Here is a 27,913-nt window from a genome sequence, read left to right as displayed (position 1 = left end):
GGGAGCGGATTACTGGACGGTGCCCCGCAAGGACTATTATGGGATGGGGGGGGAGGGCGATTATTATGGGATGCAGGGCTGGGCTCCCGAGTTTTGTGGACAGGGGAGTATTATGGGATGGCTCGGTCGAGGGGTGGCCTGTGTGTGTGTGTGTGTGTGTGTTACTGAGGTGACGGGGGTGGGACCCGTCGCCAAGGCGCCGTGTGGTGGCGGCGGCGGGGGGGGGGCCGGGCAAGGGAGCGGGATTATTATGGGATGGAGGCGGGAGCGCTGAGGAGGGGAGGGGCTTGGCCGGGGCTTTTTTTTCCCCCTTTAAGAGGCGGCGCTGGAGCCGGAGCCATTTTCCCTTCAGCGGCGTCGAGAAATAAGAAGCCGGGGCGCCCGGAGTCGGGTGAGGGCGGGAGAGGGGCAGGAGCCCAGAGAGAGGGGGGGGCTTTTTGTGAGGTGGGGGGGAGAAGGATATTGGGGTCTGGGGGGGGGGGACGACGAGGTAGGAGAGGCGCCGGCTTTCCCGGCTGCACCGCCGCCCTGCAACCCGGGCGACCCGCCGCCGCCTGAGGGAAGCGGAGCTGCCCCCCCCCTCGCCAAACGCCCCCTTTCTCTCCCCCCCCTCACACAACTCCCCACAGCCTCTCATGGTGGGGGGGGAGAAGGGGGTGGGGTGCCCTCGTCTTTCTTGGTGGGGGCGGGCTGGAGAATATTAGCCCCCCCTGACACGTGTTAGGGGGGTGCCTTGTATGTGGGGATATTATCTCTTCAGTTTTACCCTCCCCCCCCAACCCATGGCAAGAGGAAACCCCCCCCCCCGTCCCAAGCCTCGACCTTCCTTGCCATAGCGCCCCCCCCCCACTCAACCTTCAATAACTGCTCTTCTCAGCCAGCCCCAAAATAAATGTTCTGGTTTGGGTCTTTTATTTTATTTTATTTCCCCCCAGCCCCCCCAGTTTGGGTCTTTTCCTCCCCCCCCCCCTAGCTAGGAGGAGTGGGACGGGTCCGACAAGTTTCCCAGCTTCCCTCGAAGCCGCCTTTTTGTTTTACAGCCTGGTCCAAAACTTTAATTTCCTTAGCCTGTTTATGTCAGAAGGAAAAGGGGGAGTTAAGCTTTTTATTTTATTTTTTTTAAATCCCAACTGCCCATCAAGGGACGCCAGGACGTCCATTCTCGGCCAGAGAAGAATGAGTGGGCTTTGTAAAAATCAAAATAAAAAAAACAGCCCCACATTTCTTACAGCATTTCCATTGCGCGTCTTCTAGTGAGTGGGCGTTTTTTTTCCTTCTTTTTGTTTTTTTGTCCAGGAGCTGAAACAAACTCTGGGTGGTGGTGGTGGCTTTGAATGATGGTAGCTTTGACCACAGAGGCGCCACCAAGAGGCATTTCTTGACCCATGGGAGGTGGGTTGCTCCAGGCTTTTGTTTCCCACCCCCAGGTTTTGTCTGTCCAAAATACAGGTGGAACCAAACTGGGAAACCCCAAGTCGGTGCTGCCTGTCAGGATCCTCACAATAATGAGACAGTGACTCGGATTAATTTGGCATTGGCCTGAAGGCCTTCTGAGATGAGGGCTTGGACCAAGCTGCTACCTAGTTGTCTGGCCCTTCCTCCCTCTGCCACCTTTCTCCAGAGATCCAGAGGCTGTCTTTTGGCTGTTTCTTATAAAAAGGCTGCGACTTTTAAGCTTTCTTTTCCTTCTCTCTCCCTATAGCCCGTTGCTGGCCTTAGCAGTAAGGAGGCGCCGAGATAGCAGGAGCTTCTTGAGCCCTCGGATTGTCCTCCGAAACAGAGGACATGGCGTCGGGTATAGGATCCCCATCGCCATGCTCTGCGGGCAGCGACGAGGAGGAGATGGAGATCCTTCTGAACAACAGCATCCATCAACACCAAGGTACACATATCAGCTAGCAGAAGAGCGTTGACTCCTTCGTTTTGGGGGTGCTATGGTGGCGTTTTCGTGAACTAAGGAACAAAAAGAGTTTTCTCCTGTTTTGCATGCTTTAGACCAGTAATGACAAGGTCACGTTCTTCCTGCTTAATCCATGCCCTTGCTTAATGGGTTTTGGCCGGGGGGGGGGGGCAGGGAGGCATCTTGCCCTGTGTTTCTGATAACTCTTCTACATAGACATGATGGGAGAACTTGATAGTTTGGATCGGAGGCTGAGGGAAATTTTAAAAAATTGCTCTGAACTTCTTTTCACCGGGGCTGCAAGATTTATCATTGACTGCTATAGCTGCTAATGTTTTAGATGTCTCATTTGGTTGCCTCTTTCCATGGCTTCCTGCTGAGTCCTCCTCCTGCTGCCTGGAGAGGGCTTCCTGTAGATCCCGCTCAATCATTCGGAATACTCTGAATACGTAGCTTGTCATGCTAGCTTTGCTTTTGAATGAACATGAATGGTGGCTGCGAAAAGACAGGGCTCAGGTGAAAGTTCTTTTTACTAGGAACTTCTGTGTGTATGATAGAAAGTATCTCATTCCTTGTTATTGCGTCCCTTTTCATAAAGGTGTGATGGACTTCATTGTGGGGAGGGCTTGTGGGGGAGGGGGGAACCTTTCAAGTGGATTGACTGAAGTGAGGGTGGATGACAGGTTCTTATGCACATTTCAAGCTGCTTTGAAGGGAAACACGAAGTGGAAGACTTTCTTTCTCTTGCCCACTTGAGAGCTCAACTATGTCTTGTGTCCAAAATGATCTGTGCCCTGGGCTGTTGCATGACCCACTTTCCTCCCTGGCCACACCCTGTGGAGCTTACTTCACAGCTGCTCACCTGCATTTTGGGTTGAATGTGGCCTGCACCATGTGGTAGGGACATGGGAGCAATTCATTTTGTTGTGTATCTTCTTGCCTTGGTACCTTTCAGAAGAATTGTGGTTGAGCTCAGTTGTACGGAGTGGCCACCTATTGATTTGGGTTGAGTGCAAGAATATCCCTAGGAACAGGGTGAAAGTCTCCTGGCCTCCGAAGTGCTTTTAGTGCTTGGCCCAGCTGGGAGTTCAGGGGGGCAGACATGGATTGTGTGTTTTTGAGCTCACAGGCCAAAGAGGGAGTCAGCTCTCTTTTACCACTGCTGGATGCTAGAAGGCCTAGAGAGGTGCAGATGATGCTTGAGGAGCGGAGCCTGCCTGAAGTTCACGGGGAGGGAGAAACATGGGAAAGTCTTGCTGAAGGAAAATACTTCTGGCACAGGATACATTTGCTGGTTTGGGAAAGCAGGGCTCCACCCTGTGCCGTTTCCCCTCTGCTCCTTGTCCTTTGGTTGCAGCAACTGCTGTGACCTGTAGCTTCCCCCATCCTGCCCAGTGCCTGTGGTTAGGAGGCCATTTTCCCTTGGAGGGAGAGCTTGTGACTCTGGCTGCGTGTAATGGGCGGGGGTGGCTGCTGAGGGGGGAGGGGAGGGAGAATGGCTGGTTACTGTGGATCTTGTCACAAAGGAAGCTGCCGGCTGGCTGTGCCCCTCTGGGCTGTTGGGGGTTGGAGAACAGATGGGAGTGTGGTCTGTCGGGTTAAGGAGTGACATGTTTCTGTGTGTGTGTGTGTGTGTGTGTATGCGCGCTCATGCTTGTGCATGCATGCGCGTGCACCCACATGAGAGGGGGAGAGGGAACGAGTTAAAGCTTGCATTTGCATAGCGAGGAGGTGATTTGTGAGTTGTGAGAGGGCTGGCACCTGAGTTAGCACCTGGTGATTGTTAGTACTCAGAACCTCCATTTCAGTCTAGGTAGGATGGGAGAGTTGAAGCAGTGTCCAGTTGAGTTTGCTGTTAGCTATGAAGGTTTCTTCAGGGGGATTTTGAGGAAAGTGGGAGAGAATGTTTCTTATACCCTGATCATTATCTAGCAGGTGTATCTTCAGAAGTTCTTGCTTGTAGACTCATATTTTTCATTTGAAACAAAGTGGTAAGGGATGAAGGGGGCAGTGCTTTGCTATTCAGTTGCATTAAAAACCAGTACTGTTCCTAGTCTGTATTTTGCTCTGGTGCTGGACTAAACAAATGTCTTCCATATGGAATAACTTCACTAAGCAAGAGGTAGAGGAAGATGCATGAAGACACTTAGTCTTTGCTGGTGCATTGGAAGAATCTTGAGGCAGGTGGCACCATCCTCATTCACTAGGTGAGACCTTAGATGGGTTGAATGCCCCTGGGCAAAGGACCCCCTCCCTCTCTTTGAGTTGCATTAGCTTTGTGAGGATACAGGAGGAAGCTAGTATAGAAAGAGCTTCCAATTTATTTCAATGAAGGCTCCCTGTATACATTTTTTGGGAGGAGATCAGAGATGCCTTGTTCTCTAAGCCTTCATTGAAAGAAATTGGAAGCTCTTCCTATACTGTTAACCCCAGTTTTGGGCTAGTACTTCAGACTGCAGTTACTTCAGTGCAATAGCAGGAGGTTGAACACTGGAATCACACCCATGGGAAAAACAATGGGGTAGTGAAAGGTAATTCAGAAATGGGCCCAGTTCAAAAAAAGAAGTGAGGAGTGACCCTATTGCATATGGTCTAACTTAGGAGTCTGGCAAAGCAACAATGGACCAAGTACAAGTGGGGTGTAGTCTGTGGCAATGTGAAGGAACACCTAGGCATTGGAAAATGATTAGTTACCCCTGCTGCCTTCATAATTTCCCTCAGAGCCGGAAGAAGAGCCAGAGGAAGAACTCTTATCAGAGGCAGAACTGCCAAAAATCAAGAAGAAGAAGAAACCCAAGAAGCTGAAGGAACCTAAAGTGCCCAAGCTTAGTAAGCGCCAGAAAAAAGAGGTAAGAAATAGAGTAGGACTTGTGGCTGAGAGGGGGGATGAGGGAGGGAAAAGCAGCTTAATGTACAGATGGGTCTGCATGTTGATTACATTACAGTCTTGCTTCCTTTTAGAAAGAATATTTTTTGGGTGCTGATTTATGTGCTTTAATTCTTCCCTCCCCCTCCAGCTTGGAGACAGTTCTGGTGAAGGAAATGAATTTGTGGAGGAGGAGGAGGAGGTGCTGCTGCGCTCCGACAGTGAGGGAAGTGACTATACCCCTGGGAAGAAGAAGAAGAAGAAACTTGGGGCTAAGAAGGAGAAGAAGAGCAAAGCCAAGCGCAAGGAGGAGGAAGAAGAAGAGGATGAAGATGATGACTCCAAGGTGAGAAGATCCAGAATGGCCCATTAAATCACATGAACACGTGATTCCACTGCTGCTATAGTGGTTACCCTTGCTTATCTTACTTATTTTTGTACTTTAGGTTTGGGAGGGAAGGGGGGGCACAACACAAGGTGCTGCTAAAAGAGGGTGATGTTTTCCTTCTTGGGGGTCTGAGGGAATTCCCTGTCCTGCTTTTGTAGGGTAGGTGTGTGTGTCTTGGGTTCTTCCTTTTGGCTCAGTCCTCTATAATTTCCTGCTGATCCTGCCCTTTCTTTGACAAGCTTCCTGCTCATGGCAGGAAAGTGTCTCCCTGTTGAAACTAGTATCTTTTTAACTAGCAACTTTTCCCTGTCCCTTTCTCCAGGAACCCAAGTCTTCTGCCCAGCTTCTAGAGGATTGGGGCATGGAGGATATTGATCATGTTTTCACAGAGGAGGATTATCGCACTCTTACCAATTACAAGGCTTTTAGCCAGTTTGTCAGGTGCGTCGTACAGTCTTTTCATATCTTGAGAATGCAGGGCAAGAAAGACTTAATATTCTAGCAGATGATGTGATATTGAAGTGTATTATCTGTAAGTCTCTGGTTTAGTTTTTTGTTGAATGACAAATAGGCATACTACTTTTTCTGTGCCTTGACACCTCATCTAAAGCAGGGGATAATACTACTTGGCTTACAAGGCAGTTGTAAGAATTATTGAGATAATTTATGTGAATTTCCATGAATGTTTTTTATGTAGAAAATGCTATATAAATTATCACAGTGTTCCAAGCTTGGGCACTTGGTGTTACAGAATTGTTGGATTACTGTAGGAAATAGGTTAGGCTGCAATCCTAACCCTCATTGGATTCAATATGGCCTACTTCTGAATAGGCATGTTTAGATTTGCATGTTAACTATTACCCATAGAAGGATGGAAGACAAAAATGGAAAGCCTAAGTAATTAGTCTCAAAAATCTTCGGTTTGTGGCAGAGTTGGGGACTTAGGAACATACCTAGCTTTTCTAGGAATACTAGAACATGTTCTCCCATATGTTAGTTGGCTTCAGGGGCAATGGGAGGAGCTAACAGTCTTAAGAATAGGTTGTAAAGTTTGAGCTTCCCAAAGTCCAGACCATCCAGCAGTGCTCTTTTCTTTTTCTTCCCCCATGTAGGCCACTTATTGCTGCTAAGAATCCCAAAATTGCTGTCTCAAAAATGATGATGGTGCTTGGGGCCAAGTGGAGAGAGTTTAGCACAAACAACCCCTTTAAAGGGAGCTCTGGGGCATCTGTGGCAGCTGCGGCAGCTGCTGCTGTGGCTGTGGTGGAGAGCATGGTGGCTAACGTGGATACAGTTGTTCCTCAGCCCCCAGTTGAAGTCCCGCTTCGGAAGGCTAAGACCAAGGAAGGCAAAGGTGAGGTGATCATATGGGGACTGTTGCGATGATGAGTGGGGGGGGGAGGTAAGGGGTTCATAAGCTCTGTACCTTCTTCTAGCAACTTTGATCAACTGTATTGCAGGGCACCCATTAATTCACTTCTGGAAATCTCTCATAAGATTTTACATTTCCCTTTAAAGCGCAGCTCAGCTGGGATCTAGGTACCACTTAATAACGGGGTGATGACGGTCTGTTTTCTAGGTCCCAATGCCCGAAAAAAACCCAAGGCTAGTCCTCGTGTTCCTGAGATCAAAAAACCCAAAACCAAGAAGGTGGCACCCTTGAAAATCAAGCTGGGAGGATTTGGCTCCAAGCGTAAAAGATCATCTGTGAGTTTTTCTTTTTCTGGTAAGAGGGTGGGAATTTTCTCTTGGCCACATTGTCTCTTGCAGGATATGGGTGTGTGGGTTTGTGTGGGGCAGCCTCAATAGCACTGGGTCACAAAGTCAGTTTTCATATTCCTTTACAGTATGTATTTATTTATTTTTGCACCTCCAGAGTGAGGATGATGACCTGGATGTTGAGTCAGACTTTGATGATGCAAGCATCAACAGCTACTCTGTGTCAGATGGCTCTACCAGTCGCAGCAGCCGCAGCCGCAAGAAACTAAAAGCAGGAAAGAGGAAAAAGAAAGGTACCGAGCTCTGCTTGGCTCATACGGGAGCTGTGTGGAAAGTGTGTGCTCAGGGGCAGGGATTTCATGATTGCAAGTGTCTGGAGGGTGGTTGGGGACCATTGGTATAAAATATTTGCTATTGCGTACCTAGGGAAGAAGTCAGACTCTGCAGACTTAAAAGATTGAGGGATTTTCAACGGGACAAGACACGCTGTGAGGAAAACTTAAAGTTTGTGTTACGTCTTTTTATGGTACACCCATAGCCATTTTCCTGCTCTCTGACCCTTGGGATACAATAGTGATATCCAGGCTGTGCTCTCTAAATAATAAATCTTTGCTATCTAGATACTGCTCTGTGGCACGAGGTTGGAGTATCCTCCTTGTTGCTTGAACCTGCTGCTTGCTTAATTGTTTAAAAGCTTTCTTCACTACCTTGCTCTGCTAGGAGAAGAGGATTCTGCTGCAACCGTTGATGGCTACGAAACGGACCACCAGGACTACTGTGAGGTGTGCCAACAGGGGGGAGAGATCATCCTGTGTGACACTTGCCCTCGTGCCTATCACATGGTTTGTCTGGATCCAGATATGGAGAAAGCACCAGAGGGCAAGTGGAGTTGCCCGCACTGTGTGAGTTTTGGGTTCTATGACGCAGCTAGAGGCCTGGGAATGCAGGGGGGTTAGGAAGACCGCTTGAGGGACTTCGAGCATCTTGGTCTAACGGATTCCCTCCCCTATAGGAGAAAGAGGGTATCCAATGGGAGGCTAAAGAAGATAATTCTGAGGGTGAAGAGACCATGGAGGATGCTGTGGGAGATGCAGAGGAGGAGGATGATCACCACATGGAGTTCTGCCGTGTCTGCAAAGATGGAGGAGAGCTGCTCTGCTGCGATGCCTGCCCTTCTTCTTACCACATCCACTGTTTGAATCCACCTTTGCCAGAGATTCCGAACGGAGAATGGCTTTGTCCGCGTTGTACTGTGAGTTCCTGTGCTCTTCCACAAATGGGAAATACAAGCTGAGTTTGTGGGAGTCCCCTGAGTGAGATAGCATTTGAATCAAGATGGCTCACGCTGAAATCCTGCTTTGAAAAGCATTTTAGTACATTTTTGGATCCTACTCTCCAGGCAGATTAATTTTTTTGTGGTTAAAAAGTGAGCTAGCACTATGTTCATCTGCTGCAATAGGAATCAGTTTTTGCCAAGTATTTAAAAACAAAGTTAGGTCCTTGTGTGTAAAGGGAGAGTCTAGATTAGCATCTTGTGATAGGTCCAGGGTCTGGGTTCAATGCTTGACCCATAAATATTAGAAACAACATAACAACCAGTAAGCTTGTAATACTCCTTCCATAAATGTATGAGGGTCTTTCTCTTACAGAATCATAGAATTGTAGAGTTCAGTACCAGCAAGACACTACCTTCAGCATTGCCTCCTGGACTCTGGCCAAAATTTTATTTATAGGAAGCCTCATGTGTCTTTTAGCCCAAGCATCTTCATCTGTTATGTCTAGGTTGTATTCCCATGCCTGGTGCAATCCACCTGCATTTCCCATCTTGCAGCCAATCTACAATTTATAAAGAAAATAATTGGAACCTTTGTATTTCAGTCAGTAGGACAGGAGACTCTTGTTGTCACAGTCATGTGTTCAAGCCCCATGTTGGGCAAAGTATTCCTGCAATGCATATGTCTGGGGAAACCAGATGACCTTTGTGGTCCCTTACAGCTCTATGATGACTCTGTGATTCTAAATATGAAGCAGATTGGATACAATGCTGTTCAAAAGTTGTGGTGGGGACTGATTTCTAATCCCATGCTCCATCTTCTCCAGTGTCCATCTCTGAAGGGTAAGGTGCAGAAGATCTTGACTTGGAAGTGGGGACAGCCCCCACCAGCCACGCCAGTGCCACGACCGGCTGATGCAGACCCAAATGCACCTTCTCCGAAGCCCCTGGAGGGAAGACCCGAGCGACAGTTCTTTGTCAAGTGGCAGGGCATGTCCTACTGGCATTGTTCTTGGGTGTCTGAACTACAGGTAAACAAAAGGCATCTTTACTAGAAGCAGAGCAAAGAAATTGGCTAACCCCATGTCAGGATGGTGTGTAACTGCATCTGTTTGTACCTCAGCTGGAGCTGCATTGCCAGGTACTGTTTCGCAATTACCAGCGTAAAAATGATATGGATGAACCTCCTGCAGGAGATTTTATGGGAGAAGAAGAGAAGAGCCGTAAACGTAAGAACAAGGACCCAAAGTTTGCAGAGATGGAGGAGCGTTTTTACCGTTATGGAATCAAGCCAGAATGGATGATGATCCATCGGATTCTCAACCACAGGTGAGGAAAGAGGTTGAGATTGCCTCAGTCTCTGAAACATGAATGGTTGAACATTCCTGAGTTGAAAGCGACCCTAAAAGGTCCTGAAACACTCAAAAAGCAGAAATTCAATTCCAATTGTCTCTAGCCAAATGAATGTAAAGACACAGCTTACCTTATATATTATCTTTCCACACTCACACAAACATGTAAAGAATAATATAAAATCAGCAACACCAACCAAGATAAAATCAGTAAGAACCAAGAAATCCTAACACACAATTCAGCCTCCTTTTCTGTTCCTCCTCTGGTTCCCTTCATTAACTGTATTTTTTTTTTTGGGGGGGGTGAAACAGGAACAATATATGCAGTTTTCATCCTTTACTACTTTACACAGACTGTGATACTCATTTAATCTCTCTCTCCTTTAGCATTGATAAGAAGGGGAATGTTCACTACCTTATCAAATGGAGGGATCTACCATATGACCAGGCTTCTTGGGAGAATGAGGAGGCAGAGGTACAGGATTATGATATCTACAAGGCGGCATACTGGAACCACAGGTGAGCATGGATTTCATTCTTTGATAAATGGGTCAGATGAGAGAAAAGCCCAGCTGGGTTGGTAATGTGAATTGAAGCATAGCTATCCTAAGATCTTTGTAGCTTTCGCTCTGAAAGGAGAAGGATACTCTACTCAGCCCTGGGGTGCTTCATTTGAAAGAGTTTCTTCTTTCCATCTGCTGTGTTGGAAATACAGAGTCTATGCAACCTGTGTGCCTCTTTTCTTGCACAGGGAATTGATGAGGGGTGAAGAAGGAAGACCTGGAAAAAAGATAAAGAAAGTGAAGTTGCGGAAATTAGAGAGGCCCCCAGAAACACCAACAGTGGATGTGAGTTAATGGCTTTGAGGGGTGTGGGAGGGAGACGCAAGAAGGGGAAAGGACATGGTGGTCCTGCCGTTGTATGTTCACGGTCGGAGACTGTGTGTTCTGTAGCTGGAGCGAAAACTATGTATCTATAATGCTTTTGATCACCAAAGCAATCCTTTGTAATTTTTATGCATTCTGTGGAATCTTGGTCCTGGACCACTTTTGATGGTATTAAGTTGCAGAAGCATAGGAGTCAACTGCTAGGGAATGAGGTCTCTCTGCCTCTCCCCAAATACAATATTTGAGCCCCCCTCCCAATTTGATGGGCTGTGCCATTCAAATGGTGTGTGCTGTGTCTTGTGATCGATTATTTTATTCAAGTTGGCCCCCCCGAGAGTAGCTCAGGCCAAAGACAGTGAGGTGGAGCAGTTTTGCCTTTTTTTGCCATGCGTGGAAGAGGGATAAATGCAGGCGCACAACCTTCTGTAAAGAGGGAATATACTGCTGTACAAAGATAAAGTAATATTCACCAGAGCAAAGGATCTTGTCTACTGAGCTACCATCCTCTGCTGCTACTAATTTTTTTTGTGTAGTATCGGAAGTCCCCTAGGTGCTATACTAGGGTCTCCATATTTCAAAGAGCAAAAACCTGGACACTCACCCACCACCATAGGGGCACCCCATCACCACCAATACACATCTCCATCAGGCGCACAGAGAGAGAGACAGACTAGATGGAAGGGAGGGAGAGAGAGGGGGGGTGCAATGTTGGAGGGCACCGGGGAGGGAGGCAGCTGGTGTGAGCCAATCCCGCGCTGAGAAAGAAATTTTGCCGAGTTCCGAAAATTCCCCCTGGACACCCATTTTCAGGAGTGGGATCCCGGATATGTCTGGGGAAACCAGGACGTATGGCAGTCCTATGCTATACAGAACTCACACCATTCCTGCCTGAGGAAATTACTCGACTTTTCAAAGGAAGCAACAAGCTTCCTTTTTGCATTGTGTTCCTCCCTTAGTTCTTGCCTGCTTTGCCCATATCCTGTTCTTCCCAAACAATTTTCACTAGTAGAGGTTTGAATAAAATATAGGTTACCTTTCAGCATGAAACGATATGCATGTATGAGGTACATAGCTTAAAAGCTGCACAAAGCTGGTGTGTGAGTGGCCTGTTTTAATGTTTATACATACATTGAGCACACGTAGAACCCTGCTTAGATAAGGTGTTGTTGTTTTTAAATTTTAAACATGTGCCATGCAGTCAGTTTAAAACTTACTGTTGAGCCCTAGGCTGAGATATTACATGTTATCCAATTGGGCAAGACTCAGCTTTCTCTAATAGCAGCAGTGGCAGAAACTGAACATTTTCGATTGCTTTTCTCCATCTCTGCAGCCAACCGTGAAGTATGATAGACAGCCTGATTACTTGGATGTGACTGGAGGAACCCTGCATCCTTATCAGCTTGAGGGTCTGAACTGGCTGCGTTTCTCTTGGGCTCAGGGCACAGACACCATTCTGGCAGATGAAATGGGTCTGGGAAAGACTGTCCAGACAGCTGTGTTTCTGTATTCTCTTTACAAAGAGGTGAGGTTCCAGAAGACCTTGACATGCGCACATATATATCATTATTCCGGAAGTCTGTTTCCTGCTGTCTTAACATCAGATTTATCTGATTGTAGGGACACTCTAAAGGACCTTTCTTGGTTAGCGCTCCATTGTCCACCATCATCAACTGGGAGAGAGAATTTGAGATGTGGGCCCCAGACATGTATGTGGTGACTTACGTGGGGGACAAAGACAGCCGGGCCATTATCCGTGAAAATGAATTTTCCTTTGAAGATAATGCTATTCGTGGGGGAAAGAAGGCCTTCAAGATGAAGGTATTACAGCAAACTAATTGGAGTTAGTGCCTCTCTTGAGAACTTTGTAATGTTTCAGGTTCCTGTGTGAAGCACTGAATGCCAAGTAATCTCAAATGATGGAAAGCTGGGTTTTTGTGAGTGTGGGTCTGGCCTGTGGTTATACCTTTCCTGCTATTTGTTTCCCTAATGTGCAACTTCTGATCCTTGCAGAAAGAGGCATCTGTGAAATTCCATGTATTGCTCACTTCTTATGAGTTGATCACTATTGATATGGCCATTCTAGGCTCCATTGACTGGGCCTGCCTTGTAGTGGATGAAGCGCACAGACTGAAGAATAACCAGTCAAAGGTAGGAATAAATTTATCTTGGATCTGTAAACTCTTTATTCCTTTCCCCGTGTTTTATGACTCTGATTAGAGGGGCTTGCCAAGATTAGACACTGCTCTCTCTTTAGAAACTCAATATTAACAAACTTTTCAGAAGACTTGTCACTAGCAGCATTTTTACACTGTGTGTATATATGTGTGTGCTAGAAATTGGAATACAGAGAGGGGAGGTATGAGGAAGTCGGGGGAGTAAGTTATAAGAAAATAAGGGATTGAAATTATACTTGTTTTTCTTTTTTGTCTGTTTGTATTATTGTTTTGTTTTGTTTTTATATAATTTTTGAAACTTTAATAAAAATCTTTTTTAAAAAAATATATATGTGTGTGCACCCATGTATGAGGAAGCTATTGACCCTCAAGAACTGCTTTTGTGTTTGCTGTGCAGCAGCTCCCAATTTTGTGCACTATGATTCTTGTTTTAAAAGAGGGGTGAACGGTGCTTTATTTGAACATGCTTGTTTTGTTTTTGTTTTTTAAAAAAACTTAATGTTAATCTCATTTGTTATTTTCTGTGTTGTATTGGAACAGTCTGATGCTCCTCAGACTGACCTCTGCATAGTCCTTTAATAGTTGATAGGTTATTGTAGTTTTACAAAAGCTGAGAACTTGCTTGGAGATTACACGATCGGTGTCTAGTCGCCTTCTGTGCAGATCTGTATGTTTGGAAATATGTTGTGAATTTGGTTGACTTTCTATCTTTCCTTTTCTTGCTGTGCCCTTCACACTTCCTTCAGTTTTTCCGGGTGTTGAATGGCTACTCTCTTCAGCACAAGCTGCTGCTCACAGGGACACCCCTGCAGAACAACTTGGAGGAGCTTTTCCACCTGCTTAATTTCTTGACGCCAGAAAGATTTCAGTAAGTCCTGCAGTGTGCACTCAAGCACAGCTTACCTGTTGGGTTGCTGTTCCCATGTTTCTTGTTGTTGTTTTTTAATTTCTCCTGACTGACCGTCTGACTTCCCTCATAGCAACCTAGAAGGCTTCCTGGAAGAGTTTGCAGACATTGCCAAGGAGGATCAGATCAAAAAACTTCACGATATGCTTGGCCCACACATGCTGAGGCGCCTCAAGGCTGATGTCTTCAAGAACATGCCTTCTAAGACAGAGCTTATTGTCAGAGTGGAATTAAGTCCTATGCAGAAGTGAGTGTGGGAGGATAGTCCTTTACTCCTTTAGCGGAGTATCTTGACATCAACAAGGTTTAGCCTGTGCTTCAGGGTGCTGGAATTCTAATATGTTCACTTTCCTGTTCTTGGTTTGTCTCTCATGCTAATCGGCTGCATAAAGTCGACTTGTACTGGCTGCTTTTCTGAGTACAAGGTGGGAGAATGGGGGGGGGGGGAGCTGTGCTGCAACAGATAGTTCTGAGGTAGAAGCGAAGTGTTTGCAGCATACCTAAGAAGTAATCGGCAATGTGAATATTCATATTTTTACAGAAAGTACTACAAATATATCCTGACAAGGAACTTTGAAGCACTGAATGCCCGGGGTGGTGGCAACCAAGTTTCTCTACTCAATGTGGTTATGGATCTGAAGAAATGCTGCAATCATCCCTATCTCTTTCCTGTAGCTGCCATGGTAGGTTCTGTCTCCCAGAATTTCCCTTTCAAGTGCTCTATACACTTTGCTCTTAATTGTCTAAGCACTGGGGAATGGGCCTGTTGTTTTATCTCCCCTTTTCTGCTTAAACCTTCATCCTGATCTTAAATGTTGTCACATGTATTGGTTTTATGAAGCACAACTATCATTTGATGGCACGGTTGTGAGCAGCAATTGCCACATCATTAGCTTTTGAATGTAGTAATTGGAGGGAAGTTTATAACTTGATGATCATCTCAAAAGACTGAGAATTGGCACAGAGCAGGAAATGTATTAAGTAATAGGCCATCTGTTTCTTGCTATGCTGCCTTTTACACGTATGGAAATAATAGGGCAGCTCCAAAAAATAGGGAGAATTGCTAGAGAGGCATAGGTAAGAAAAATGAAGTGGAAGGAATACATGATAAGACTGCTGGAGTCCCTACAGGGTAAGCTAAGCTGTTTGACACTTGTGAATCATTAATGGTCAGGACCAACAATTTGAAGAATACTTTCCCTCCCTTCTTCACCCCCCTTTTCAATTTTTCATGCAGGAAGCACCAAAGATGCCCAACGGCATGTATGATGGTAGTGCCCTAATCCGGGCCTCTGGGAAGCTGCTTCTGCTCCAGAAGATGTTGAAGAACCTGAAGGAGGGAGGTCACAGGGTGCTGATCTTCTCTCAGGTAACCAAGAGCTAATGTGTATTGGGGAAATTTTTCCAGATGGTGATAGGTTAGCTGAATGCATTTTGTGCATTTTTATTCCAACTCATTTCTTTGTCTTTCCCCCCCTAAAGATGACTAAAATGTTGGATCTGTTGGAAGACTTCTTGGAACACGAAGGATACAAGTATGAGAGAATTGATGGTGGGATCACAGGAAATATGCGTCAGGAAGCCATTGATCGCTTCAACGGTATGTTATGAGACAGAATACATAATGGCAGGCACAGTTACCCTTAGCAGGAACCAGGGTTCCCCTCTCATACTTTGCTAAAAATGTCAATTCACCCTTTACAACTACTAGCAGGGCAGCTGTGTTACTCTTTGAGCTGTCACAAGACCTCTTTGCTGTAACAGGCTAACACATTTGTTAGCATATAAGCGTTCATGGACTACCGTCCACCACCACCTGATAATGTGGACTGTAGTCCAATGAAAGCTTACACCATAACAAATCAATTAGCCTTTAAGGTGACACAGGATTCTTTGTGATTACGCTTTATAGTATCCCTGCTCTATTTGGAGAACAGTGAAAATGAAGGTCTGGATGATCCAAGTATGTGATAATCTGACAGTATCTCGTCTCATTTATCTCTAGCTCCTGGTGCTCCACAGTTCTGTTTCCTGCTTTCCACCAGAGCTGGGGGGCTTGGCATCAACCTCGCCACTGCTGACACCGTGATAATCTATGACTCTGACTGGAATCCACACAATGATATTCAGGTGAGTTTGAGCAGCAAAATAAAAATCTCCCCACCACCACCCTCCATTGCAACAGTGAGGAGGAATCTGGAAGCAGCCACGTGCATTTTAGAGTATAGCTTACTGTGGTTAATGTCAGCTATTGCTAGTGAAAACAGCTAGTTCATAAACTGATTTGAAACTGGTTTGTTTCAACTAACCATACTTAAGAGTTACCGCAGTTTGTCAGCAGCAAGGCCACCTGCTCTCGATTGTAAACATGGCATTCCCCTTCCAGAACACCCAAGTTGAAGGTAAATCAAGGGATGTATTCTGGTACGTTCCATGAGTGTATAAAAGACAACCATTGGGAGCAACGGGCATGATCATTGCCCAGGAGTGTGACAGGACTTGGTGTTTCATAGAATTGTAGATTTGGAAGAGACCCTGAGGATCATCTAGTCCAACTCTCTGCAATGTAGGAATATGCAGCTGTCCCATATGGGGATTAAACCTGCAATCTCAGCGTTTTCAGCACCACGCTCTAACCAACTGGTGGCCAGTGTGGTGTAGTGGTTAAGAGCAGTAATCTCATAATCTGGTGAACCGGGTTCGTGTCTCCGCTCCTCCACCTGCAGCTGCTGGGTGACCTTGGGCCAGTCTCACTTCTTGAAGTCTCTCAGCCCCACTCACCTCACAGAGTGTTTGTTGTGGGGGAGGAAGGGAAAGGAGAATGTGAGCCGCTTTGAGACTCCTTAGGGTAGTGATAAAGTGGGATATCAAATCCAAATGCCTTCTCCTCCTCCTCTTCTTCTTCAACTGAGCTATCCAAGTTCAAATAAGGGATAAAAAGAATGCAAGTGTAAAGGAAGGTGCAAGGGGATCTTTTTGGGATATGGCTAAAGAACAGGCAGGAATCAGAAGGAACTGAAGTTATACAGAGGCTAGGTAGCAGGAGAGCTGAGCAGAGTATGCTGTATATAGCTTGGGATTGACTTTAATGCTGTTAGATGAGTCAACTGGGAAACTGTGTGATGAATAGAATCCCGAGCTTTTTTGAAAATACTCTGAAGTAAAAGCACACTCTAATCATGGTCCCCATTAAAAGGAAGAAAAAATTACAAGGGGGTTGGATGGCTGTGCTTAGTGTAAAGCGAAAGTAAAACCTTTCAGACTCCTGCTATTCTACAGGAGGTGTGAGAGCCCAAAGCTTGCCTAGGATCATTCTTGTAATGCTAGGCTGTGGTTTGAAATGGCTTGGAAGGCATACTAATGTGGCAGTGGGCAAAGGGATAGGACTGCTTTAGGAAGGCAAGGAAATGGAAGGACCCAAAGACAGCAAAAGGGGGGAGTTTAATGAATGAAGACTGAAAGAGTACCTTTTTCTCTCAGGCCTTCAGCCGTGCTCACAGAATTGGACAAAACAGGAAGGTGATGATATATCGCTTTGTCACACGAGCATCTGTGGAAGAACGGATCACGCAAGTGGCCAAGAAGAAAATGATGTTGACCCATTTGGTTGTGAGGCCAGGGTTAGGCTCCAAGACTGGTTCTATGTCTAAACAGGAACTGGATGACATCCTCAAGTTTGGTACTGAAGAGCTTTTCAAAGACGAAGCCACTGAAAGTGGCAAGAATCTACGTAATGTGACACAATGTGAGTGAAGTGATTAACCATCCTTTAGTTAGAGCTTTTGCTCTGTCCCCTTTCAACTCCTTGATTACAGCAAGACTGTCCTCCTCCTCCCCCTCCTCCAGGCGATATCAAGGAAAACGAGGATGGCAGTGTCATCCATTATGACGATAAGGCAATTGAACGCCTACTGGACCGGAACCAGGATGAGACGGAGGATGCTGAGCTTCAGGGCATGAATGAGTACCTGAGCTCCTTCAAGGTGGCCCAGTATGTGGTGCGTGAAGAGGAAATGGGGGTAAGTGAGAAGTGACCGTCTGCTTTCTGATTCATTTGTTTCTTGGTGCAAAGGCATTCACTGCTGATGGCTAGATAGAGGATGGAATTCTGGAGCAAGCGTGGGTTTGAAGCTTCAATCCTAAACCTCCTTACTAGGGTGAAAGCTTTACTTGAAGGCATTGGGATTTCTGAGTAAGTATGCTGCGGATTGCCTCTTCACGTTTCTAATTTTCCTATGTTAGGAGGAAGAGGAGGTTGAACGGGAGATTATCAAACAAGAGGAGTCTGTGGATCCAGACTACTGGGAAAAGCTGCTTCGTCACCATTATGAGCAGCAGCAGGAAGACCTGGCCAGGAATCTGGGGAAGGGCAAACGCATCCGCAAGCAGGTCAACTACAACGATGGCTCGCAGGAAGACCGAGGTAGTTGTGCGTGCGTGAGATAGGAGGAAGTGGCTTTATAAAAACAATGGTTGGGTTTTTCCCAGGCAACTGACTTTGGGCCTTCTGTTTATTTTCCAGATTGGCAAGATGACCAGTCAGATAATCAGTCTGATTACTCTGTAGCCTCTGAGGAAGGAGATGAAGATTTTGATGAGAGGTCGGAAGGTATGTTGAGGTGTTGTGCATTTGGACTCTTTGATTCTGGGAAAGCGCAATATGCTCTGAGCTACAGTGATGTCGTGGGGTAGAGCATCAGGGCGGAACTAGAGACCACCCACTTGGCCATGAAGCTCTCTGGGTGACCTTTGGCCAATTGTGACCCCTCAGCCTCACAAACTTTAGAGGGCTGCTGGGATTTAATAATTGTTAGGGTGCGTTGAGAAACATCCTGCCTTGAGCTCCTTGGAGGAAAGGCCAGGTATAAATTGAATAAGCGAAACAGATTGGAAGCTCTTTATATGATTGCTATGCTTTTCCTTGCATACTAAACTCCATCTGATTCAATATAGTGTCTTAAACTGGTACTTCTCCCTTTTTTTCTGTCTTGCCAGCTGCTCGCCGGCCTAGTCGGAAAGGCCTGAGGAATGACAAAGACAAGCCCCTACCCCCACTCCTTGCTCGTGTGGGAGGCAACATTGAGGTAATTCTTAAGCGTTTTATACTCGCGAAATTCTGAGAGTTTATACTGAGGGTTTGGCGTAGAAATATTCCAAATTAATAAAATCAGATCCTTTGTGGAAGACTTGAGCCTCTATGCTTGTGGGGGGGCTGCTGCTGCATCTAAGCTTTTTCTCTCTCTTTCTCCTGTTCAGGTTCTGGGCTTCAATGCTCGCCAGCGGAAGGCCTTCCTCAATGCCATCATGCGCTATGGGATGCCACCTCAAGATGCCTTTACTACCCAGTGGCTGGTGCGGGACCTCCGTGGGAAGTCAGAAAAGGAGTTTAAGTGAGTCTGGCGTGCTGGAGGGAGGAGGCATAACTTGTAATGCCCAAGAAAGAGTGGAATTAGGGGAACAAACGTTGCTTAGCCATGTCTGGGCTGGGGAGTGATGGAATTTGACAAACAGTCTCTGGAAACCAAGCTAGTTTGAGTGGAATAAGGGAGATTGCTGGTCGAGAACTTGCACACACTTTAATTGTGAGTCTTGCTGGGGAATTGCTTGCATCAAGGGTTTATGCAGTCATGATGCTACCAGTCTTTTTAGCGCTCCCTTCCCTCCTTCAGGGCCTACGTCTCTCTCTTTATGCGCCACCTGTGTGAGCCAGGAGCGGACGGTGCAGAAACGTTTGCTGATGGTGTCCCCCGCGAGGGCCTGTCCCGACAGCACGTCCTCACACGAATAGGGGTCATGTCTCTCATACGCAAGAAGGTGGGTATTAAAACAAACTTTTTAGAGACCTCTAGATGGCCCTTAGCCTCTTATATGCATTGGATGGACTAATCGGTGATCGCTTTTGCCTCCCAGTTTCTATTTTCGGAGTTCAGAAGGACACTGATGCATTTCTTTGTTTCTGACTTGGAACGACTAAAATGTGTTTTCCATGTTCCCATCCCATTAGGTGCAAGAGTTTGAGCATGTGAATGGACGCTGGAGTATGCCAGAGCTAGCAGAGATAGAGGAGAACAAGAAGCTTTTGCAGCCCAGCTCACCTTCCCCCAAGACCCCAACTCCCTCTACGCCGGGAGACACACAGCCTAATACCCCTGCCCCTGTTCCTCCACCTGGTGAGAGCCCTGCGTTTGTGTTTTTGTTAAAAGAGCCCCGTCCAGCCTTCAATGCTGCTCCTCTTTCCAGCTGCGACAGAGGACTTGGGGCGGACGTAGATCAAACCAACTCTTAATTTAGGAGGGCTTCCTGGAGCTAAGGCTAGCCCTCAAAGGCACAAGAGGACATTGCTGTGGATTGTCTGCATGGGAGGAGGGTCATTCCAGGGGATCAGAGTATAGAGACTTTTGAGTCCTAAGTGGTGTGTGCTGAAAGCTTCTTCTGCTTTCTCCCCTACTGCTTTATAGAGGAGGTAGTGAAAGTGGAAGAGGGGGTCACTACCAAGGATCAAGGGGAGCCCACAGAACCTGAGAAGGAGACTAGTCCCACTGCTGCTGCTGCTTCCACTGCTGAGAATGAAGCCCCGGTTGAGGTGAGCTTCAAGGGTTTTCTTCATGTTGCTGCTAAATAAATGCATTTCTTCTTCTGGTCTTTGGAATGCTCTGCTGATGACTTGGGGTTCTTCAGCTTTCAAGTGCTGTTATCCCCTGGCCATATTGTCTTTGGGAGACGGGGAGGGAAATGTGGCTTTTAATCAGTTATTCCTCTGCACCTACTTCAGGATTCTGAAGAGAGACATCTATTTTGAAAGATAAATGCTTTGTTTTTAAAAATGCAAAACTCCATAAAGCAGTGAACAGTGTCCATGGCTGGGACAGAGTCGTCTGCTATTGTGGCTGAATGTGCTGTGAAACCTGACCACAGGGGTTGGTATATTTTCTTACACTCCACTGGGTAAGATTCTCACTCCCCCCCTTCTTTATTTCTCTTGCCCACTCAGCAGGCTCCTCCTGCAACAGAGACCCCCACACAGGAGGCTAAATCCCCTGTGAATGCTGTGGAAACCGAAGAGAAGAAACCAGAAGAAGTAGAAGTGAAAGAGGAGCCAATGGAAACGGAAAGCAAAGGTATGGCTGTTAATTCATAGAAACATGCGCAAGACATATGGCATTCCAGAGCATGGGGGGGGGCTCTCTGGTGTTGATGTCAAGGAGAGTTCACAGGGCTACCAAGATTAACCCGGTTGGGACTGAATTAGCCTCTGCTTAAATCAGGATGGATGCATTCAATTTTTTAAACCTTCCTCTCCTGCAGCTGACATAGAGAAGGTGGAAGAGAAGACGCCTGCGGAGTCAAACCCTGAGCCTCCAACAATTAACCTTGAGGAGAAGGGTGAGCATTCTAGGCATGGCTGGTATGGTTGGCTGTGCATACTGTCGCTGCGGAGATCCGTGGACTAACCAACAAGTTCTTTCCCCCCCTAAACAGAGGAAAAGAAAGAAGACGACAAGAAGGATGTCGTGATGCTGCAGAACGGGGAGACACTTAAAGAGCCTTCTGAAGACCGGCACAAGAAAGCCATGAAGCAGCGGTTCATGTTCAACATTGCAGACGGAGGCTTCACTGGTACTGACTGGCAGGCCGAGGGTGCAGCTGTTGACTGTGGGGAAGCGAGGTCTCACTCGGCTATGAGAAAATAATTTTCTGACATTGTTTCCTCTTGCAGAGTTGCACTCCCTGTGGCAAAACGAAGAGCGAGCAGCTACCGTTACCAAGAAGACCTATGAGATCTGGCACCGGCGCCATGACTACTGGCTCCTGGCAGGAATCATAAAGTATCCTTTCTCCAGCCCTAGACTTTGAGTGTGGCCCCGTGCAAAGGGCTTCAGTGGGTCCTAAGCTGCCATTGCAGCTTAGCCTGCTTTCGTCCACTGCATCTGCCGCTTACCATCCTTCTTCCAAGAAGATAAGCAGCACAGTACATTGGGTTACCTCACTTTAGCCTTGCAACATTTTTACTTGGTAGGTTAAGATAGGAGCAACTTCCCCACATTTTGCATGCTGTGGTTGTTTGACTGAACAGGATTTGAACCCGGCTCTCCCAGAATGAATGCATTCTGCATGTTGCAATAATACATACTAACGTATGTATGTGCAGTCAGTTGCTTGCATTAGGATACTGTACTGTTTGCCACTTGGCTTCTGAAGGATTTTCAGGTTTCCTGCTTAGCCCTGCTGCAATTGCTGCTGTTCCTGTGCCATTCTCATCATCTATTAAGGCAATCTGCCTACTCTGTCTGGCAAGCTCCACTTTGCCATTGTATAGCAGTTTCATCCAAACAGAGAACTGCTCTCTGGTGCAGGCAGGCTATGCTCCAGCAAATTTTGCAGCAGTGGTTTGGCAGGAGGAGCAGTAGGAGGAAGAAAGCTGACCTAAGGAGATGAGCAGCTAGGAGGGTGATTGCATTAGCACCTGCTTCGTAAATCTGGGGCTATGGGAGCCTGGTACATGACTTGCATCTTCTGAAAAATCTAGGGGACTTCTTCCTATTTAAAAAGGAACACTGTCTCAATACTGAATCTTAATGCCTCAAGAACTGCCTCCCCCCAAATGAAATAACCCAGCCCCTGTGATTATTGTCTGAGGCTCCTCTTCGTGTGCCTTCTCCAAGAGAGGTCTGGAGGGCAGCAATAAGAGAATGGCCTTTTCTGTTGTAGCTTCAGCTGTTTGTGGAATAATCTCTCCAGGGAAGCTCGCTTGGCACCTTCATTACAGATCTTTAGGCATCAGGCAAAAACTTTCCTCTTCTCCCAGGCCTTTGGCTAATTAAAGAATCTGTGGCCTTATAAACTCCGGGGAGGGGGTTGTTTGTGTGGTGTGTATTTTTGTGTTTTTATATTGTACACTGCCGTATGGTCTTCAGAGATGTAATAAATAATAATATCACCACTAAGACACTTGATGAGTGTTAAAAGCAATGGCAATTGCCGGAACAGTGCATTTCCAAAATTATTTTTTCTGAGCTTGGCCAACTTCAGCCACGGTTACGCTCGCTGGCAAGATATCCAGAACGATCCTCGTTACGCCATCCTCAATGAGCCTTTCAAGGGTGAAATGAACAGGGGCAACTTCCTGGAGATAAAGAACAAATTTTTGGCCAGGAGGTTTAAGGTGAGAAGCTATGAATTAAATGCTATATATCAGTGGTGGCTTGAGTTTTCTCCAATGAGCAAAGTAGCTTGTTTTCCTCTAGGCTTTCTAATTAAGAAAAGAGTACTCTGTAGATACATGTGGATTTGAATTAAACATTGTGAAAGTCATGCCATTTAAACAGAAGCAAAACTGAATGGAGATTCTCCTGAGCTGCTCTTATGGAGACGGTCTCTCCCACAAACTCACACCAATATATATTTTACACAATATAAGAAAGCTTTTTAAAATATGTGGGCCTGTTTGCTATAGCACCTTTCTTAAACAAACAAGCAAAATACCTGTTGAGGGGCTGAGTGGCTTCACGCTATATGCACCTGGTACAACTGGAGCAATACACCGAACTATAGATCCCAGTAGCACAGTGGTAATTCTACAGCTAGCCTTTAGCTACAAGTCTCTCCAAATTTGTGTATTCTGTTTCAGGATATGTTGCAAATGTCAAAGGGTGAATCTGCTCTTATCTTCTTGACCTAATTGTACCAGTACAAGACTGTACTATAGCTGGCATAGGCACCAGGGGTTGGTTCTTTGCATGCAGTATTAGCTACTGAACCCATGGTTTTGTTTTGGTTTCAAGAATAAATTGTGTGGCGGTACAAGATTGCATAAGCTATGCAACCATTCCTCATAGGCTTGCAATAAACTTTGTGGTGGTATGCCATTTCTGAGGGAGTTTAGCGTATGGATAGATTTCACCTTATGGCAACACTATTGATCTTTCAAATACTGTGCGTAAGCATGTCGAGACAAGAGTCAGCAATTGGCATAGACCCTGCAGAGGAAGCTGCGTAGCTCAAGTGAGAAAAGGCCTCCCTTGTTCTGGGAGGGAGCCTTGCAGCAGTTTGAAGAGCTGGACTCAGGATCCTGGTTTTTTTAATTCTTTTGCAGCTGCTGGAGCAGGCACTTGTGATCGAAGAACAGCTAAGGAGAGCTGCCTACCTGAACATGTCAGAAGATCCATCCCATCCCTCCATGGCCCTGAACACCCGTTTTGCTGAGGTGGAGTGCCTAGCTGAGAGCCACCAGCATCTATCCAAGGAGTCTATGGCTGGAAACAAACCAGCCAACGCGGTGCTTCACAAAGGTGAGGAGTCGGCAGGAGATCACATGGAGTGAGGGCAGACTTCCGTTGTGTGCCACTGGCCCCTTCCCCCCGCCCCACCTCATCCCGCCTCCCTCCACCCCCCCAGTGCTTGTGTCTTTCTAAATGTGCAACTTCTCTTTCTCTTCTAGGGGAGGAGGGCAGCTAGTGTTGGGGGGGAAACCCTCCTCCAGGTTCAGAAGGCAAACTCCAATTTTAAAACGAGGAAGAGGGGCTTTAATTCCCTTACATCCCCAAATGATTTTGGGTTTGGGGAGGCTCCAGCAGAACCTGGCTGTCTTGCAGTCACAAAGCAACGAAAAGCGAGATGACATAACTTTGCTGCAGGAAGCAGGAGATGGGTCAGGGTTTATAGGTCAGATCCCACTAGTTCTGAAGGGGAATGTTTTGGCCTGGCTAATGAGAACATGTTTGGGCTGGTGCCATCATATGATTGCAGCCGAACATTGCTGCACCACAGGCTGCTCTCCTTCACACCCATTACCCGACGGAGAGGATGCAATGGGAGGCTGTATAGCCTCCCTTCAACAAAAGGGCACAAGAGCAGTTGTGGAAATACAGGAAGGCCAGGTAACAACCCCCAAGGAAGGCCCCCTACTGCAGAGCCCACTCTCTGGGAAAGATGCTTCCATGGCCTGAGGCAACCATCCTTTTTCTTCCCTCCTCCCCATTAAAGGGGAGACCATTCCCCCCGACACATACACCTTTATGCAGTGGATCAAAGTGTTTCTTCTGCCTCTTACTAAAAAGAAATGCACTCTTGAGAGAGTGTTTAGGAGCAGGAATCCCTCATTCCATGGTAGAAGTGATAGTACTAATTTTTCTCATACCTGCTCCAGGGGCAGAAGTGCACTCCCTGAAGAGGTAGAAGGTGCAGTACATCTTGGGAGCACATCTGCTCTAGGTCATTCTTTTATTATTGCCCATGGGGATAGGTACTATTTACATGGCCAGAAAGGAGAGAGCTTCTGTCGGCTGCTGAAGGCCTCCCACAAGAGTGGACTCTTTCCCAAGTTGGACCCCCCCTACAATGATCTTGCTTCCAAGGCAGTGCTCTTCTGAAGCAGATGAGTTGTTGATAGACCAGCAGAACCACAAGCCTGGATCTCCTCTGTCAGAAATGTGGGGTTCCTCAGCTATGACGCTAAGATAATCTTGCACGGAGTTCATTATCACTAGCACCACCTTTTCACGAGTCTCTGTGATGCTAGATAAGGAGAGATAAATGCTGCCTTCAGTCGGAGTGTCTCTTGGTGATTCATCTTTGGACACTTACATAACTAGGTAACAGATTCATGGCCTCCAAAAGGGCTGCCTTGAAGAACTCTCTTGCTAAGGTGTAAATTCAAAGTCTAAGGCCTCTGGAGGCAGTCTTTAGGAGAAGGTAAAGCTTCATAGTGCACAAATCAATCTTCCAAACCACGTTGTTGTTACTTTTATGTCTTAAAATGGGCATCAAGTCCATATTGCAACAATAGCAGATCTAAAGAAATCCAAAATGGGTTGCAGCTCTGGAAAGAAGTCCAAACTTAGGCTATCTATTGTCCTCCACCCCTTTTCCTGCAAGAGCCTGATGGTTGGAAGCCGCCTGAAGGAATTCATGGACATCTGAACAACCATCACCAATCGATAATGAAATTAATCTCCAGAAGCTATGCTTTAAGATTCACCAAGATGCTGAGACACAGATTTTAGGGAGGATCTCCTATATATCCAACAGTACCTTCAAAAACATCCCTGGATTTCCAAAGTGCTGGAAATCAAGGCCAAAAACCCGTTTCTGTCTCAGAAAGGGGAAATGGTTTTCTTTTTTTTACACTCCTGAAGAAAAATGGTGAAACACACTGACTATGCTGGATACTAAAGCATGACAAGCAGTTCCTGGACAAGTTTCATATGCTCCTTTCTTTGTCTGAGGCCATGTATCGCTGCTCAGTGTCATCCTGGCCTACCTTCACATCCTTAAGAGCAGACATGCAGGTGCTTTCGTTTCAGCTGCAGGAACCAATAATAACAAATTTTATGCCAAACCCTTTTGGTCTTCATCAGGATCCCAGTGGTCTTAAAGTGGAAGGATGACCTACTTATCTGTTCTCCATCTCTCTGGCATTGTCCCCAAGGTGTGGCAACGACCGTCTCAACACTACAAAGACGTTGATTCTTAATCAGCTGCATGAAAATCTCATTAGATTGATCTTTTGCTTCTCAACTAGGGAATGTGAATATCCTCATAGATTGAATCTCTCTCCCAGTAGGAAGACTTCTGCAAGCATGCTAGTAACACTCCTCCACTACTGTCCCAAATCACATCTCTGCTGTCTGCCCAAGCCCTCGGGGACCAATTTCATACACCTCTTAACTCCTGTGGGGGTAGGGTTTTGCTACAGACCTTTGTTCGTCATGGAATACATGTGATGCCTGCAGGACTTTTGAGTACTCCATAGACAACACGCTGTCCATTAAGCAGCAGAGGTCTTACCTGTCTCAACCAAGAATACTTCATAGGGCAAGAAAGTGCCTACAGCTTCCTTGGCATCCTGGAAAGTGTCAACCTAGCGAACTCTTCAGCGACTTGCAGGTTTGCAAGACTGTTTTTGCTCCTTCTGTCAAGGGGTACCGTTCCCTCTCCATCCTTCAGGGAGAGCTCTCCTCTTAAGAGATGAAAAATTACCACATGGGTTTTGATGCCTGACTTTACCAGACACTGTTAAGACACATTTTGCCTAAGTTGAGATGGTCTTTGGGTGAGAGATTTCCATATATGACTGCATACCCTCTGGAAGTGACAGAGCACAGTAGTTTCCAGTTTCCAGACAGGTACCTCTCTTTTTAGCAACCTAATGCTACCTGCCCTCTCCTCCCCACCCCAAGGTTGAGAAGAGGAAATTCTGTACTTCCCTGTGAATTTCTGTTCTCCTCGAGGAAAAGAGGGCAGCTAGGTCCATTCTGCGGTGCTATTCCACTTTGTAGACTCACAAATGCAACAATAGGGGAGGATTGCTTCTGAAATGACTGGAGCCACCCCTTATGTCGTGCGCTCTCCATATAGATGTAGAGAACTGTTTCAGATTTCAGCTGTTGGTTATATAGCTAGTTTCTAGTTGGGCCTAGGTGCATTCTCAGTGTGGGGAGTAGTTGGGGGGGGGGTTTGTCCTGCCTCCTTGAATCCAAAATTTGAGCCTGCCTTCCTGGCCCTAGAAGAGAGGCTTTCCCCAAAGACTAGCTGCCTCCCTCCCCTTATGGAGACCAAATTCACAGGTAAGTCTAGAATTTCCTTTTTTCTTCCAGTGCTGAAGCAGCTGGAGGAGTTGCTGAGCGACATGAAGGCCGATGTGACGCGGCTGCCCGCCACAATTGCCCGCATTCCTCCAGTGGCTGTGCGTCTCCAGATGTCGGAGCGCAACATCCTCAGCCGCTTGGCAAACCGTAGCAGTGAGCCTCCTCCGCCACCGCCGCCCCAGCAGGTAAGCATCCGGACCTGCTACCTTTCCCTTTCCAACCTAACCCTGGCCACGAACCGGAGGGAGGGGGCCCTTGGCGACTGCCCCAGGTTGGGTGGGTTCTGCAGGAAATACACAGCACTTAAGAAGCTCTTGTTCCTCTCTTCTCTTTTTTCCTGCCCTAGGTGGCTCAGCAGCAGTGAAACGCTTGCCCAGTGCTGACAACCCAGTGATTCAGCTGAAGTGACAAACACACACCCTTGTTTGAATTCTGACCCCCTTCCTCCCCCTCTGCCTGGCACTCCTGATCAGATGAGGTCTTCCCTGCATGGGGGATGTGGCTGGTGAGAGAAGGAAGTGCAATTCTCCATAAGCTGCCAGTTGCACTTGGATTGCACTTGGGTGTGATAAGGGGACATTGGACGGACTCTGTACATAGTGACTGCTGGAGGCTGAAGCGCCACATCTGTTACACAGACCTGGCTGCGACGCGCATCACCTTGGCCCACACTTCCTTGATTTTAATTTTATTTTGAGTTTGTTTACCAAGACGAGTGCAAGCAAAAGTCAGGACAGACACAGCTACCTCCATCAAGATCCTTTTAATACAAAAACTGACTGGACTTGTCCTCTGAAACAGCTGGAAAAAAGACAAAAAAATCTTGATAAAAGTTGAAAATAAAGGTTTCCTTGTATTTTA

General features: G+C 46.6%; 1 protein-coding gene across 2 annotated transcripts; it reads left to right on the top strand.

Moving 5' to 3' along the window:
• The first annotated feature begins 245 nt into the window (after nucleotides 1–245).
• CHD4 (chromodomain helicase DNA binding protein 4) lies at nucleotides 246–27,913 on the top strand. 2 transcript variants are annotated; one of them, XM_081893664.1, is made up of 40 exons: nucleotides 246–391; nucleotides 1,703–1,882; nucleotides 4,622–4,749; nucleotides 4,918–5,112; nucleotides 5,477–5,595; nucleotides 6,267–6,508; nucleotides 6,734–6,861; nucleotides 7,031–7,166; nucleotides 7,594–7,775; nucleotides 7,886–8,125; nucleotides 8,974–9,177; nucleotides 9,270–9,475; nucleotides 9,886–10,017; nucleotides 10,250–10,346; nucleotides 11,716–11,907; nucleotides 12,003–12,203; nucleotides 12,396–12,533; nucleotides 13,306–13,427; nucleotides 13,540–13,713; nucleotides 14,008–14,149; nucleotides 14,704–14,835; nucleotides 14,949–15,066; nucleotides 15,472–15,596; nucleotides 16,947–17,211; nucleotides 17,313–17,485; nucleotides 17,709–17,889; nucleotides 17,989–18,075; nucleotides 18,462–18,550; nucleotides 18,723–18,856; nucleotides 19,136–19,280; nucleotides 19,471–19,636; nucleotides 19,925–20,049; nucleotides 20,458–20,584; nucleotides 20,772–20,849; nucleotides 20,946–21,083; nucleotides 21,184–21,292; nucleotides 22,497–22,629; nucleotides 23,560–23,755; nucleotides 27,062–27,237; nucleotides 27,399–27,913. In XM_081893664.1, exons 2-40 carry the CDS (start codon nucleotides 1,786–1,788, stop codon nucleotides 27,414–27,416), a joined length of 5,790 nt encoding a protein of 1,929 aa, XP_081749790.1. In that variant the 5' UTR covers nucleotides 246–391; nucleotides 1,703–1,785; the 3' UTR covers nucleotides 27,417–27,913. The 2 variants fall into 2 exon arrangements, with proteins under 2 accessions (XP_081749790.1, XP_081749789.1); XM_081893663.1 differs by having other exon boundaries at nucleotides 17,709–17,892.

This window comes from Podarcis melisellensis (assembly GCF_964234715.1).
Source record: "Podarcis melisellensis genome assembly, chromosome: 17".
NCBI classification, from domain to species: Eukaryota; Metazoa; Chordata; class Lepidosauria; order Squamata; family Lacertidae; genus Podarcis; species Podarcis melisellensis.
The sequence above is the reverse complement of the archived record's forward strand: the minus strand, read 5'-3'. Positions and strand labels throughout refer to the sequence as shown.

What these genes read in the sequence shown, in the direction of transcription:
- CHD4 (XM_081893663.1), top strand. Translation starts at nt 1,786, where the DNA reads ATGGCGTCGGGTATAGGATCCCCATCGCCATGCTCTGCGGGCAGCGAC. An exon ending in TCTTTCCTGTAGCTGCCATG is followed by an intron (nt 14,150 to 14,703) that starts GTAGGTTCTGTC and finishes TTTTTCATGCAG; the next exon opens with GAAGCACCAAAGATGCCCAA. An exon ending in CAACGCGGTGCTTCACAAAG is followed by an intron (nt 23,756 to 27,061) that starts GTGAGGAGTCGG and finishes TTTTTCTTCCAG; the next exon opens with TGCTGAAGCAGCTGGAGGAG.